This window comes from Jaminaea rosea (assembly GCF_003144245.1).
Source record: "Jaminaea rosea strain MCA 5214 unplaced genomic scaffold BDZ90scaffold_2, whole genome shotgun sequence".
NCBI classification, from domain to species: Eukaryota; Fungi; Basidiomycota; class Exobasidiomycetes; order Microstromatales; genus Jaminaea; species Jaminaea rosea.
This window is the reverse complement of record NW_020289976.1, coordinates 1,013,937-1,027,784: the sequence shown is the minus strand read 5'-3', so window position 1 is coordinate 1,027,784 and position 13,848 is coordinate 1,013,937. Positions and strand designations below refer to the sequence as shown.

General features: G+C 58.4%; 8 protein-coding genes across 8 annotated transcripts; 4 read left to right on the top strand and 4 right to left on the bottom strand.

The window, feature by feature from the left end:
• Positions 1-190: 190 nt before the first annotated feature.
• Positions 191-1,311, top strand: BDZ90DRAFT_249518 (DUF1295-domain-containing protein; the record flags this gene model as incomplete). Its single annotated transcript, XM_025507658.1, has 2 exons — positions 191-499; positions 583-1,311. 2 exons carry the CDS (start codon positions 191-193, stop codon positions 1,192-1,194), a joined length of 921 nt encoding a protein of 306 aa, XP_025364299.1. The 3' UTR covers positions 1,195-1,311.
• BDZ90DRAFT_117442 (hypothetical protein) lies at positions 1,064-2,904 on the bottom strand. Its single transcript, XM_025503265.1, has one exon. It carries the CDS (start codon positions 2,818-2,820, stop codon positions 1,270-1,272), a length of 1,551 nt encoding a protein of 516 aa, XP_025364298.1. The 5' UTR covers positions 2,821-2,904; the 3' UTR covers positions 1,064-1,269.
• A 125-nt stretch (positions 2,905-3,029) lies between these two features.
• On the top strand, positions 3,030-4,573 carry BDZ90DRAFT_277944 (hypothetical protein; the record flags this gene model as incomplete). Its single annotated transcript, XM_025509047.1, has 5 exons — positions 3,030-3,074; positions 3,144-3,326; positions 3,394-3,757; positions 3,828-4,013; positions 4,094-4,573. 5 exons carry the CDS (start codon positions 3,030-3,032, stop codon positions 4,471-4,473), a joined length of 1,158 nt encoding a protein of 385 aa, XP_025364297.1. The 3' UTR covers positions 4,474-4,573.
• On the bottom strand, positions 4,547-5,633 carry BDZ90DRAFT_273584 (hypothetical protein; the record flags this gene model as incomplete). The annotated part of the gene is made up of 2 exons (XM_025508809.1): positions 4,916-5,633; positions 4,547-4,829 (listed from the first exon to the last, which is right to left on the bottom strand). The coding sequence occupies exons 1-2, from the start codon at positions 5,551-5,553 to the stop codon at positions 4,547-4,549; spliced, it is 921 nt and encodes a 306-aa protein (XP_025364296.1). The 5' UTR covers positions 5,554-5,633.
• Positions 5,634-5,908: 275 nt separating this feature from the next.
• Positions 5,909-6,530, top strand: BDZ90DRAFT_216593 (hypothetical protein; the record flags this gene model as incomplete). The annotated part of the gene is made up of 2 exons (XM_025504279.1): positions 5,909-6,101; positions 6,196-6,530. The coding sequence occupies 2 exons, from the start codon at positions 5,909-5,911 to the stop codon at positions 6,528-6,530; spliced, it is 528 nt and encodes a 175-aa protein (XP_025364295.1).
• BDZ90DRAFT_230542 (hypothetical protein) lies at positions 6,380-7,689 on the bottom strand. Its single transcript, XM_025505510.1, has 3 exons — positions 7,429-7,689; positions 6,963-7,347; positions 6,380-6,883 (listed from the first exon to the last, which is right to left on the bottom strand). The coding sequence occupies exons 1-3, from the start codon at positions 7,499-7,501 to the stop codon at positions 6,643-6,645; spliced, it is 699 nt and encodes a 232-aa protein (XP_025364294.1). The 5' UTR covers positions 7,502-7,689; the 3' UTR covers positions 6,380-6,642.
• Positions 7,690-7,810: 121 nt separating this feature from the next.
• BDZ90DRAFT_230541 (multidrug efflux transporter AcrB transmembrane domain-containing protein) lies at positions 7,811-12,234 on the top strand. Its single transcript, XM_025505509.1, has one exon. It carries the CDS (start codon positions 7,850-7,852, stop codon positions 12,134-12,136), a length of 4,287 nt encoding a protein of 1,428 aa, XP_025364293.1. The 5' UTR covers positions 7,811-7,849; the 3' UTR covers positions 12,137-12,234.
• Positions 12,181-13,215, bottom strand: BDZ90DRAFT_269620 (CoaE-domain-containing protein; the record flags this gene model as incomplete). The annotated part of the gene is made up of 3 exons (XM_025508738.1): positions 12,181-12,646; positions 12,724-13,105; positions 13,185-13,215. Coding segments are annotated over 3 exons (834 nt in total), but the record flags the coding sequence as incomplete, so codon positions are not given.
• Between the last annotated feature and the right edge of the window lie 633 nt (positions 13,216-13,848).

The following is a 13,848-nucleotide window of genomic DNA, read 5'->3' as shown; positions in this document are numbered from 1 at the left end:
CTTGGCCAGTCAAATCGCCCGCCGGGACTCGAGATGCGCAGCAGCATCGATTACGTATTGAGACTGGTCGATTCAGGGTCCACGACTGAGATGAGCTGACCTTCAACTTCAGCTTCAACTTGACCTCCTCGACTGAGCTTCTCTTTCCTCCTCCCCTTCATCCGCTCTTCCCCCCCTCAATCCATCCACCATGCCCCTCCTCCCTCTAACAGCAGGGCTCAAAGCTCTTGCCCCGACAGTCGGCTTCATCTACGGAGTCCAGGCAGCCTGCGCATCAATCGCCGTGCCAAAGAAGACGGAAAAGTACTACGATCTCTGCGGATCACTGGGCTTCATCTCTGCTGTGGGCTTCTCCCTCTACTACCCTAGCTTGAAGGCCAAGTACTTGATGGGAAGCACGGCAGCCTTGCCTGCCATCACAGCCTTCGCTCCGCGCCAGCTTATCATGAGCGGATTAACTATGCTTTGGGCTGGTCGATTGGGAAGCTTCCTCTTTGCTGTGAGTATGCGCTGCAGCTCTCCATCGAACACACTGCTAATACTCAATGATCCTCCGCCCCATCCCACTCTGCGCCCCCGCAGCGTATCCAAAAGCACGGCGGCGACTCCCGTTTCGACGACATCAAGCCGAACCCTCTCAAGTTCTTCGGCGCATGGATGATGCAGGCAACCTGGATCACCCTGACCGCTCTCCCAGTCTGGCTAGTCAACACGACGCCTCGCGTCCTCCAACCCGGTCTCCGTCCCCTCGACTTCCTCGGCCTTACAGTCTGGGCCCTCGGCATGGGGCTCGAGGTCATCGCCGACCGCGAGAAGTCGGCCTGGCGCGAGGAGAAGTCTCAAGGAAAGCACAATGAGCAATTCATCTCCCGCGGCACCTGGAGCTGGACGCGTCACCCCAACTACTTTGGTGAAGTCTCCCTCTGGACGGGGCAGTACATCCTCTCCCTCTCTGCCCTCTCCGCTGCCGCTTCTACCACGGGCGCGGTCGTCTCCTCTGCTCCTTGGTACCCTTCGTGGATTACCTTTGCGGCAGCCGCATCGCCTGTGCTCGAGTACTGCTTGATTAGGTATATCTCCGGTGTGCCGATGTTGGAGAAGTCGATTGACAAGAAGTTGGGCGATGATCCTAAGTGGAAGAAGTACAAGGAGGAAACGCCCGCCTTCATTCCTTTCATCGGGCCCAAGAACTGATTGCGACGTGAAGAGAAGTCCAGGGTGGTCCTCAATAGGCCCGAAAGGGATCGATGACTATGCAAAGCATCTACGTTACCCTACTTTCTTGTTGCCGTTTGCTTTCTGACTAGCAGCTTTGCCGTTTGCTTTCTGACTAGCAGCTGTGAACCGCTCAACGTCGGTTGGCGTGATAAGCCAGCCGGCTAGGGGAGCGGCATCGGTGCTGTGTTGCGCGTCCCCAGCTTTCTCGCCATCACTCGCCTCTTCTTGCTGCTGATGAGCTCTCAGCCAAGCCTCAACCCTGTCCCAGGCCGCAGCCCCCTCACCATCGCTGCCCCTCATTCGACATTTGCGCTCACGGTAGGCGACCACGCCGGCGCCTTCGAGAGCTTCGAGCTCCTTGCCCTTGACAGCGGCGTATGTTTGCCGCTCGAGGTTTGTATCCACCAATCCGCAACGCTCGAGCAGCATGAGATAGTCGAGCTTGCAAAGCCGACTACGTGCCTTCTCCCTCAGCGGTCCGTCGCTCGGACTGCGTCTTAGCGAGCCTCCTTGCTTGATACCGCCTACGACGATCTCGATGTCTTTCGCTCTACCGTCCGTCGCGGAAGGCATGATCCACGAGCTGGACGTCCATGACGGGATGAGATCGGTAGTTGGAGGGTAGAGCGGGGCGAGGACTTCTTGTGAGTGGTCAAAGAGGCGATCACTTATGATGACTACTGGTGGTGGCTTGACGTCGACCGACTCAGCCTGGCATGCTGACATTCTCAGGCGCACATCGAGCCCTCTCTGTACCTCAGCCGCAATGAGGTCTTGGTGATCCCTGACTGGGCTGGAGACTACGAGAGCGTCGATCCCGATGGGGTCAATCCAGTGCGACAGAGCGGCGCCTTGCCAGCCGACCTGAGACCAGAAGAGGAGCTTGTCTGTACATGAATGAGAAATTGAAGGCAGAGAGTCCCATCGCCCAGGGACAGTGCGCAGCTCCGGAGGGGCCGTATTGTCCGCGAGTAGATTATGACGTCCTCGTACCACGCTGAGACTGGAGCCTGCGCTCGCATCTGGGGAAACGACTGCTGCTGTATCCTGACATTCGGCAGTGGCAGCCACGGCCAGCTTGTCCTGTTCTTGACGCCGGCGCATCAAAGAGGGCGAAGAGCATTCACCGCAAGGTAGCGTGGAAACGTACCACCAGCACTCGACATCTTTGCGCAATCCGACTCGCCCGGTCTGCTCGTCCCGCTGAAGTAGCAGGGGTAAGCCATCAATCTCCGTCAGGCTTAACTTCCTCGCAGTACTCTCGGCCGCGATCCGTTTGGCAAGCCACGTCCTCGCCGCCCTCCGAGCCATCACCTCTGCATGGCAGTCGTGCAGCACATCTCCCAGCGCAGGGTGGCGTAGCTTGGAGAAAGGGAGCGTCTTCGTTCCTGTGCCGAGCGCGATCGGCGTGGCTTTGATGACCCCGCTCGGAGAGACGAGACAGACGGCTGCCAGTATCGTCCATTCGATTACTTGCCCCGTTGCGGAGGAGGAAGAAGAGGACTGGAGGCGATGACTTCTTGCCAGGCTCGCCCTGTAGCGAGAGAAGACAGCCTCGACTACTTGGTCTGCGGTGACGTCGCTCCCATCTCGAGCTGTCATTTCCTCGCTTTTTTGAACCTGCGTTTGTTGCGCTACCTCGAGGCAGACATCGTGAATTGAGACCTGACAGCGTGGTGGGAAAGCGGACAAGAAGTTCTCGCACGAAAATTGAAAAGCTCTCACGCCCAGTCGGATGGGACGCACGCACAAGCCAGCGCCTTTTTGAGCAATTCGTTGCTTGCCTTCGCACCTCACGCGAATTGCAAAGCATGGTAGGCAGCAGAATCGTTGCCACTGGCTGTACCAGTGGGCTTGTGAGTACAGAGTGTATGACTCACTGTAACTGGCACGCTCTAAGTCCCGATGCTCGCCGCTCGCCACAGGGTCTTCACGCGCTTTGGCAGCTAATCAAGACAGCTCCAGCTACCTTGCCCCCGCCTTACCACATCTACCTCCTGGCAAGAGATCCAAAGGCTGCACACTCCCTACGGGCAAGAGATGAGCTTCAGGCTCTGTCTAGAGCGCTCGGAGGTGAAATAGAGAGCGATATTGAGCTGCGAGAGGCGGTGAGCTGGGCGATGTGAGCTGACCATGCTCAAGAGGAAATGCTGACATCAGAAGCACCTCACGTAGAACCTTTCCTCCTTGAGCTCTGTCCGATCAGCAGCCAAGACCATCTCCTCTGATATTGCGACAGCTCAGACAGCTGCAGCGAAGCACATCTCGCCAGGTCGCATCGACGTCTTCCTGCTGAATGCAGGCATTGCAGCCACTTCGAAGAGGCTGGTGCAGGATCGCGATGCCGACCTGGCAGGAGAAGAGGGGCTGCGAGATGACTCTGGACGATACGAGGAAACGGCATGTGTGAACCATGTCTCACAGCAGCTTTTGCTGGCAATGCTTCTGCCGCAGCTGCTGAATCGAGAGCCGTCTCGGGGCAGGCCGGTACGAGTCGTCTTCACTGGGTCGGCATTGCATCGCAAGCTCAGGACTATCGGTGAGTCCACTGAGTAAGCTTGAGTGACTTGCTATTGAAACGATGCCTCTAATTCCACCGTGTCCAACAGACGATCTGCAGACCTTCTTTGACCCACGACGCGAAGCCTCCTCTTCATGGGACATGATGCGGTCCTACGGAGCCTCCAAGTTCCTACAGCTGCTTGGCGCACAGCACCTGGTAAAGGTGATACAGGAGGGTGAGAGTCGCGGTGGAAGCTCAGGATCAATCGTGGAAGTGATTGTCGTCCAACCAGGTGAGCGTCTCTACCCTGCCCTCCTTCTCATCGAGCTCCCCTCATCTGACCGCTGCATGCCCTCGTCCCTGGCCTGGAAGGCTTCTCCCCCAACACTGGGCTCAGTCGGGAGTCGAGCCTACTCGGCCGCACATTCATGCAATATGTCCTTCCTCGCCTGCCTTTCAGCTTCATCACCTCACCCGAAGAAGGGGGTGCCAACATCGCTGAAGCGTGCTATCGCCCTCTGGAGGCATTCCCGCTTGTCAGGTCGGCAGACGCTGACCAGGACACGCCCTCGTCACCATGGCTGGAGGAGGGAGCTCCACCGCATCATGGAGTGCGCAAGGTGCTGGTTGCGAAGGGAGGAGAGAGGGAGGCACCGGACACGAGAAGTGAGGATGCAGAGCTGGCGAGGAAGTGGTGGCCAAGTGTGGTGGAGCGTGAGTGGGAGGCTGCTCGTCGTGGCTCCCAGATGTAAGCATGCTGTCCTGCATGTCATCTGCCTGTCTGCTGCACTTGTGTATACTATTCATTTTGCTCTCCTCTCCGCATCACAAGCCTCCACCCTGCGCTGCCCGTCTCGCGGCTGCTCTCCTTCTCTCTCCCTCGAGAACTTTGCACACTCTCTCCCAACTCCTTGCCTTTGCCTTTGCCCTCGATACGTCTTCCCCCTGAGGGAGATCCGCCTGGCTGATCTTTTCGTCATCCGCAGCCAGTCGCTCCAAGAGGCTCTGAGAGTAACGGGGAACGCGTAATGACGGCAAATCGTAAGGCTCTGCGAGCATCATTTCGTCCATGATGACTATTTGGGTTTGGTGCCAGCGACAGGGCATTCTGCGGGTATGAGACGGATGGTGGACGTCAATGTCAATACTCGTACTCGTCACCGACGGTTGGCATGACAATGCGCGCGGACTTACGTCTTGCTCAACCCTTCAAAGATCTCCTGCGCAAATTCTGTGACGCCCACACCGATCTTACTCGCCCTCAATTGGGCCTCCCTCGAAGCAGCTGCCTCACGACGTTCCGCGATGGATGCATCGATAGGTGTGATCGGTGAGAGAGTCTTGGCGAAGATGACGTCGGATGCGACGGGGGCATTCTGTGATGATGCCGATGAAGGAGCGCCATTGACCGGCTTGGAAGACGCTGCGGCCGCCTCTGCTGTGGTGTTTGGCAGCACTTCGACACTCTTGATGCATCGCTCCTTTATCAACTTGAATCCCGTCGGCTCCCTGCTCGAGCTGCCGCCCTGCGCCGCAATGACCGCGTTGGTCCTTTGGCTGCTGGGCGCAGCGGCAGCCGTAGCCGGATAGGGAGGGGGAGCAGCAGGGTTGTAGCCCGTCTCGAGTACTACGAGACCCGTTTGGACATCGTGTGAGAAGAGGAGCCCGGAGACTTGGGTATTAGGTGGTGAGGAGAGGGTGAGGCGAAGTGGGAGGCCAAGATACGAGGTGAGGTCTTGTTTTGCTGAGGCTGGAGAAGGTGATGATGGGCCTGTAGCAGGCGAAGAGGATCCTGCAGGAGGACCGGACTGCCGTGTTGCTGGTGTGGCCATGATCGAGTGGGGATGGAGCGTATTACTTCGTCGAGTGTGTTGAACTGACTACTTCGTTGGTTGCCTTGGATGCGGGGACGCATTCAAGGGCGCCTCATCTTCCCGCCCGCCCGCTCGCACGCCCTCATCGTCGTCGTCGTTGCCGGCCGGACCGGAACCTGGCTCATCGACTCGAGGCGGACCAGCAATGGCGGGGCGAGCGAGCGAGTGTGTGTGTGTGTGTGTGACCAATCGACGAACCGCACCTCGCTCGCTACCACAAACCCCTCCATCTCTTCGACTCGACGCCATCATGATGCGATCAATGCTCACACCATCCCTCGCTTTGCGTGGTGCTTCCCTCGCATCTTCTTCGATGCCCCCCGTCGCTCGTCGGGGCTTCAGCGTCTCTGCACTGCGATGCGACGTCTCCACCAAGTCCAGCTCTGTCCCCACGCCGGCAACAAACTCATCCGCCTCAGGCAGTGGAGAGGAGAGGAACCTGCCTACTGAGCAGAGGGAGAGGAATGACACTGCTGTTGAGGCCCACATCGTCAGCGATGCGCCTGGTGAGTATGGCGTGACGCAAGCAATCACCTTCATTCTTTGAACCTTCCTCTGACAACACCTTCTTCTTCTCCTCTCGGCCCCTTCCCCCACTAGCTGAGCTTCATCAGCGCACAGTTCGTATCTACAAGCCCGCGAAGACAGCCAACTCCTCAGGTCGAGCCGGTATCGCCCACTGGCGCGTCAACTTCGACCTCATTCAATCCTCAGACCGATGGGAGAACCCACTCATGGGATGGGCTTCCACGGCAGACTATGTTCACAACCTTAACATGCAGTTCAAGACCAAGGAGGATGCGATTCACTTTGTTGAGAAGCAAGGATGGAACTACTTCGTGCAGGAGCCCAAGAGTGCCAGGATCAGGCCAAAGAACTACGCCAGCAACTACTCATACGATGCGAGGAAGTTGAGGATTCACCACACAAAGTAGGCGCGCAGATAGTAGGGACCAGGAGCCTGTAGGGCGCTCCTGAGCGCTCTACGCGGATGCTAGAATGATACACTTTGTCGTCGACCAAGCAGAGTGAAGTAGAAGGGTCCTGTTACCTCACCACATCTCCCTCCCGTAGCATCCCAACCTCCCATCGCTTGCCTTGCCAGAGCACCGTACCCCCGCTCTCGTCTACATCGAGATCAGAGGCGAAATGCGTGACGACGACGTCAGAGCTGATGAGCGAGTAGGGGCCGAAAGGAGAGGCTAGTGGCGAGTCGGAGCGCTCGAGACGCCGCTGCCATGAGGGAGTACCCGGATACGGCGAGGGGTGGTAGAGGTAGCCTGATTGACTGCAAGACGAGAGGTGATGAGGGTAAGTTCATCGACGCTCCTCATCCTCTGCGTACCCCTTCCTCGCTTGCCACTCACGAGCACACCTTGAGCTTGTCGACCTGAAACGGCATCGTCCGATCTCCTCCCCACGTCAAGCTACCTTGCCCTCCATCCTGATCGTTCTCACTTTCTTGTGTGGGCGCAACCAGCCCTCGAAACACAACTGGCGTCCCGTGCTCATCGTCGACATTTACAAAGTTCCACTCTCCTTGGCATTCTGATATCCACCCGTAGCCCTGCTCACGAGCTAAGGACAGAATGCTTGACTGTCGAGGGGATGGGAGCGAGGAGAGAAAGGTGGAATCCTCGTGCCATTCTGATGGTGGCGATTGCTGATGGCCATTGCTTGCTGCATCTGGAGCCGCCCCTGACTGCTTGACACGGTCGAAGAAGAAGTTGAGGAAGCGCGGATCTTTGAAGCCTGGTGGGCGAGGGAGCGAACGAGCGAGCTTCTTATGGTCAGAGAAGACGTCCGTCGAGGCTTCGTCTCTTGTTCACTCACAGCTCGTCAGATTCTTGGGCACCGTATCGTAGAGGAAGAGCTGGCCATGCACATCGACAACGTAGCGGTACATGCGGGGCAGCTCATCGCTTTCGCCACCTTTCGCCGGGCCAGAGCATTTTGCTGTTGTAGCGAAGCCTCGCCGTGAAGGTCTGGCTATTGTGGGAGTGAAAGTGGGGTGTGTTCGCTGCCACCTTGAAGTCCCAATGCCGGATTGTAGTCGTATCCTCATAGTCCTCGGCGATGCTTGGTCATGGTCAGTTGACAAGTTGAAATGCCGGTGGCCCGGGCTCAAAGGCGCCTCAGACGCGTCAGTCCGCTGCTTCTCCACAGCGTCGTCCGACTCGTCGAATCGAGGCGCCCCTGCATCACATCTTTGGCTCCCCAACCATCACTGCCATCTACCGCGCCACCATCAAACATGGCTTCTCTGGACAATGAGCCAGGCGAAGGTCGCTGTGTCATGCGCGGAGACTGCGGCAAGGCCAGTCTATTCTCCCCCTCACTCCCCTGCGCCGTCGACCACGTCCCCGCCAGCGCCCCTGACGCAGCATTGCGCTCGCAGATCGAAGCCGTCTGCGGGCCCGACCTCGCCCAAGGAGACGTATGCTGTACCTCTTCGCAAGTAGAAGCATTATCTGCCAATCTCCAACAAGCAGAGGCACTCATCTCCTCTTGCCCTGCCTGTCGGAACAATTTCCGCAACTTCTTCTGCTCTTTCACCTGCTCACCCAATCAGGCCCAATTCCTCGACGTTTCGCGTACGCAGAAGACGTCGAATCCGGGACCGGACGGGGACATTGCAGTGAAGAGTGTCGAGTACTGGGTATCAGACGCCTTCCGCAGCGGCTTCTTCGATAGCTGCAAGGACGTCAAGTTTGGAGCGTCCAATGGGTTTGCGATGGACTTGCTCGGGGGAGGAGCAAAAGAAGCGGATGGGTTCCTCAAATTCATGGGAGATGAGAAGCCCCTCGTCGGGTCGCCCTTCCAGATCAACTTCCCACACGGCAATGAGTCGAGCTTTGATCCCCCGCCAAGGGCGTGCTCGGATGAGGATCTGGCCTCGAGATGCGCCTGCGTAGACTGCCCAGATGTGTGCACCGTGCTGCCTCACGTCGATCCCCCGCAGAGGGGAGATAGGTGCACGGTGGGTGCTATCTCGTGCTATAGCTTTGCGCTCATCATCGTCTATGCCCTGGCGCTCCTCGCCACCATGGTGGGATACGGTGCAGGCAAGTCGAGGAAGAAGAGGCGAAGGCGCATGGGCATCACGCATCGAGCCAGCGGGATTAGCGTGGCAAGCGAGGGCAGTGGGTACGAGCGAGTCAGGCTTAGCGGCGAAGAGGAAGGCACTCCGAGCGAGGGCGGCAGCCTCGGGCCAAGCTCAGATGGTGCATCGTCAGAACGATCAGGTGGCGGAGGCCTACTTGGCGCCACTGGCCTCGGGCGCTGGGGCAGCGATGCGACCCTCTCCCGCGGCCTCGCCTCGGGCCCCATGGACGCCACGCAACCGCGCTCCTACGCTCTTGCCAATTTCCTCAACTCCGCCTTCTACAAGCTCGGCATTTTCGTCACCCACGCTCCCCTTCTCACCTTCGCCGGAGGGCTCATCCTCGTCGCGCTGTGCAATATCGGCTGGTCGAGTTTCGTGGTCGAAACGGACCCGGTACGCCTTTGGGTGGCGCCCAACTCGGAGTCGAAGGTGAGGAAAGAATACTTCGATGAGCATTTTGGACCCTTCTACCGGACGCAGCAGATCTTCGTCATGGATGCGGAGGCGAAGGCCTTTGTGCAGAGCCCGGATCATCTGCAGAGGCTGAATGAGGTGGGACAGCTTCCGCAAGCGTTGGACTTTGAGCGACTTCGGTGGTTGCAAGACGTCGAGGCTGCTGTCGGCCAGTTACGCTCAGAGCCGGATGGCTACACGCTGGAAGACGTTTGCTTCTCGCCGACTGGACCAGGCATTTGCGTTGTCCAGTCACCGCTGGGCTACTTTCAAGACGACCTCGACGGGTCAGGCATCGACGAGACAAATTGGGCAGATCGACTGAACCGCTGCGCCCAAGCCCCCGCCGAGTGCCTGCCCCCCTTCGGCGCCCCCCTCAAGTCGAATGTCATCCTAGGCGGTATACCGTCGACTATTACCAACGGAAGCACGGAAGACGGCCGCCCCGGCCAACCGTCAGATGCTCGCTCCGCCGTCGTCACTTACGTCGTCAACAACTCGCTCAATGCAACCGAGGTAGCCAAGGCGCAGCAGTGGGAGCGCACTCTCGAGAACTTCCTGTTCGGCGTCGCAGGCGGAATCCATGGCGTGCCCGAGAATGATCTCGGACGACGTCGCCGCGAACTCGACCTCGAGGTCTCAATCAGTACGGAGAGTAGCCTGCAGCAAGAGCTCGGCAGCTCTTCCAACACCGATGGGCCCACCATTGTCGCGTCGTACCTCCTCATGTTCATCTACGCTGCTTTGACCCTCGGTGGAGGCGGTCATCGCCCTGTAGGCGGCAATTCTCAGGGCAACAAGTGGCTCAGCTTCCTCCCTACACGGCATCGCCTGCTCGTCCGCTCCAAGTTCACGCTGGGACTCTTTGGCATCATCATGGTCCTCGCGTCCGTCTCCTCTGCCATTGGCCTGCTCTCCGCCATTGGTGTGAGCACGACGCTGATCATCGCAGAGGTGCTGCCCTTCCTCGTGCTCGCGGTCGGGGTGGACAACATCTTCCTCTTGTCTAACGAGATGGACCGCCAGTCCACGCTGGCTAGCACGGCGAACCCGTACTCTTCTGCTAGCCTGGCGCGCAGCGGGGCTTTGCCCTCTATGCCAGACTTCGACTTCGAGAACGGGGACGATGATGACGAGGAGTACAGCGGCGCAATGCAGCCCACTTACCACCTCTCATCCAACGAACGAGCAGCGCGCTCTCTAGGACGTATGGGCCCGTCAATCCTTCTCTCTGCCAGCACGCAGATCTCGGCCTTCCTCATCGGCGCGCTCGTCCCCATGCCAGCCGTGCGCAATTTTGCGCTGTACGCGGCACTGAGCATGTTCATCGTCGTCTTTCTGCAGTGCACCTGCTTCGTCGCAGCTATGAAGCTCGACGCCGATCGCACGGAGAGTAGCAGGATTGACTGCTTGCCCTGTCTCAAATTGCCCGGCGCCATCGCTCTCGGCTCAGGCAGCATGGTACCGCACGCAAGCGAGGGAGTGCTGGGTCGCTTCATTCGTCGCACATACGCCTCGACACTGGTCAAGCCTTTTGTCAAGAAGCTCGTTCTGGTGGCATTCAGTGCCCTCTTTGTCCTCTCCCTCATCGGAGCGCACAAGGTAGAGATGGGTCTAGATCAGCGTCTGGCCCTGCCTGCCGACTCGTACCTTCGCGACTACTTCAATTCGCTAGACGCCTTCCTCGATGTGGGTCCACCGGCCTATTTTGTCTCGCAAGCAGACGTGACGCACCGTCCAGGCCAGCAAGAGTTGTGCGGACGATTCACAACATGCGCTGACCTTTCAGTTGCAAACGTCCTCGAAGGGGAGCGCAAGCGCCCTGACGTCTCCTTCATTGCCGAGCCAGCTTCGTCGTGGCTGGACGACTTCCTTACTTACCTGAATCCTGTACTCGAGTCTTGCTGTCGAGTACGCAAGGCCAACCCCTCCCAATTCTGCCTGCCAAGCGACCCAGACTTCCGCTGCAAGCCGTGCTTCGAGGGTCGTGAGCCGCCCTGGAACATCACGCTGGACGGCATGCCCGAGGATGGGGAGTTCATGCGCTACTTGGGACATTGGCTGCAGAGCCCAACAAATGAAGACTGCCCCCTGGGAGGACAGGCGTCCTACAGCTCTGCGGTAGACATCAATGCTGAGGGCAAGGAGGTCACAGCAAGCCACTTCAGGACGTACCATACGCCCTTGCGGTCCCAAGCCGACTTCATCGATGCCTTGCGCTCAGCGGAGAGAATAGTCGAGTCTATCAATGAGGCGAACCCGTCGCAGACCACCTTCCACTATAGCATCTTTGCCATCTTCTTCGACCAGTACCTGCACCTACGCACGACTGCCGCTTTGGTCCTCAGCAGCGCCGGGCTCGCAATCTTCCTCATCACCTGGGTCCTGCTCGGCTCCTGGCGTACATCAGCTGTAGTAGTCGCGTGCGTCATCTCAGCCGTCACAGGCGTGGTGGGCTTCATGGGCGCTGCCGGCATTGGGTTCAACGCCCTCACCTTGGTCAACCTGACGGTCTGCTCAGCCATCTGCGTCGAGTTCCAAGCACATGTAGCCAAGGCATTCATGAAGGCTCCGTCCAGCCTGCCCCGCTCCCACCCTATGGCGGGGAAGGAGAGAGACGAGAGAGCCTGGGCCGCTCTGGTCGATGTGGGCGGATCAGTCCTCTCGGGCATTACGGGAACCAAGCTGGTGGGCATCTCCGTCCTCGCCCTCACCAAGTCTGAGCTTCTCAAGCTCTACTATGCCAAGATGTGGGCAGCGCTTATTCTGCTTGGAGCATTGCACGGTCTTGTGCTCCTGCCCGTGCTGTTGAGCTACTATGGTGGGAGTGGGTATGCGAGCGATGAGGAGGAAAGTGAAGTGAGGAGAAGGTTATTGAGAGCGCAGGATGCCGCGGAATATCGACCTTTTACAGCAGAAGAGGACGACGACGAGGAAGACGACGAGGAGGGAGGCAGCATTGGCAGCGGGGGCAGTCGCTGAGCCGGAAGTGCTGTAGGTATCAATGACTTTCGCTTTCGCATTTGTGGCCGCCTGGCCCTTTTGACCGGAATTAGTATCTTCTCTTTCGTCTATTGGCTGCCCATACTCCTTCTCTCCTCGCCTTGTCGATCACTCTCTTCCGCCTCTTTCAATCTTCTTGCCACGCCTGCCCTCCTCTCAAGGATAGCCAAGCCAGCTGTGAGGGCAGTAAAAGGAGGGCAAAGCCACTGAGCCAACCACCACAGGGTGCCCACCAGGCCAGAGTAGCTTCGTTGCCATCTTCGCACCATGTCGGTCACCTGTGCCTCCAACGCTTCCGAGGCACGGCCTGTACGCCCGCTGCTACTCTCGCTGCCAGATATGGCAGACGAATTATCCAGAACGATATCTGCGTAGGGCAATTTCTTGGAAAGGGGCCATTGTGAGGCGAGGCGGGAGCGGGCATCGTCCTCGGTCAAGCCTTGTGGTCCATCGCGGCTTAGCATGCGGGAAAGCTGGTCCTCGGGAGAGCTAGTGGGAGGAGAGGAAACGTCGCATCGTCAGCCATGCTGGACGATGGCAGTTGACCTTGATCCTTTTCTGCTTACCACCAGACAAGAACTGCAGCCCCGAACCACTTCCAGAGTCCTGCCTCGACCAGCAACGGTGTATCCACGACTGTCACCTTGACGCCGCTCACCCAATTCCAGAACAAGAGCCAGGCCATTCTCTTCCTGATGGCAGAGTGCGTAATCCTGTTGAGAACCTTTCGCGATTCCTCATTGCCATCGCCAAATGCCAGACGACCAAGCGCGGGACGATTGAGCGTGCCGTCTTCTTGATTGATGATGGCTGGTCCGAAGTGAGCCACAAGTTGGGAGAGGGCGCCTGAGGGGTCGTTGGGCTGGACTACTTGCCGGGCTAGGAGGTCGAGGTCTATTAGCGGAATCTGATGCTTTGAGCTGAGGAGGTGAGAGACTGTGGATTTGCCTGCGGTGCGAGAGGGGAAAGGGCTGGTGAGGAGGCGGACGTACGAGGTTGGGCGAGGAGTGTCGCCCAAGGTGCTCACCTGAGGCAATGCCACCGGTCAAGCCGACGACTTTCGATCGTCATCAGAGGCAGAGAACGTTAGATTGGAGATGAAGTACTCCTGCCTGTCGTTTGCCGTCCAGCTCACCAAGCATCGCAGCGACTGATGACGGAGAAAAGGAACGAGGGGCAAGAAAGCCAAGAAGATGCGCACGGACTCGCCCGCATCGGACTGGCGGCAACGATGGCGGGACTGGCGTGAATTGAGCGAGCTCCTTCGTTGGCCCGGATCCCCGTGGCCATGCTTGAGTTCTTGAAGACCGTCAAGGCTGTGACAGAGTACACTCTGGGTTATGCGCTGCGTCGCTGACCGTGCTCCAATGGCATCCGTCAGCGACTCAAGGCCTGCCGTGAGGAGATTGTTCCTCTCACGCATCTCCCACACGTTCACACAAGGCTTCCGGTACAGCCGGCTATGATAGGATGTACCTCGACATGGTGTTCCAAGTGAGACCCACATGAAGCTCCGTCTTCGTCTGCTCGCTGAGTTGCCATCACATGGACCCCACCTTTTGGAGCTAGTTTGTGGCACTGCCTTTCATGCGAAGGAGCGAGAATCGCATGACCCAACTTGTCCCTCCCGGCGATCAAAGATGACGATGCGCTAGGCTAAGCTGCAGCGATGGCGGCGTTCGATCAGTAAT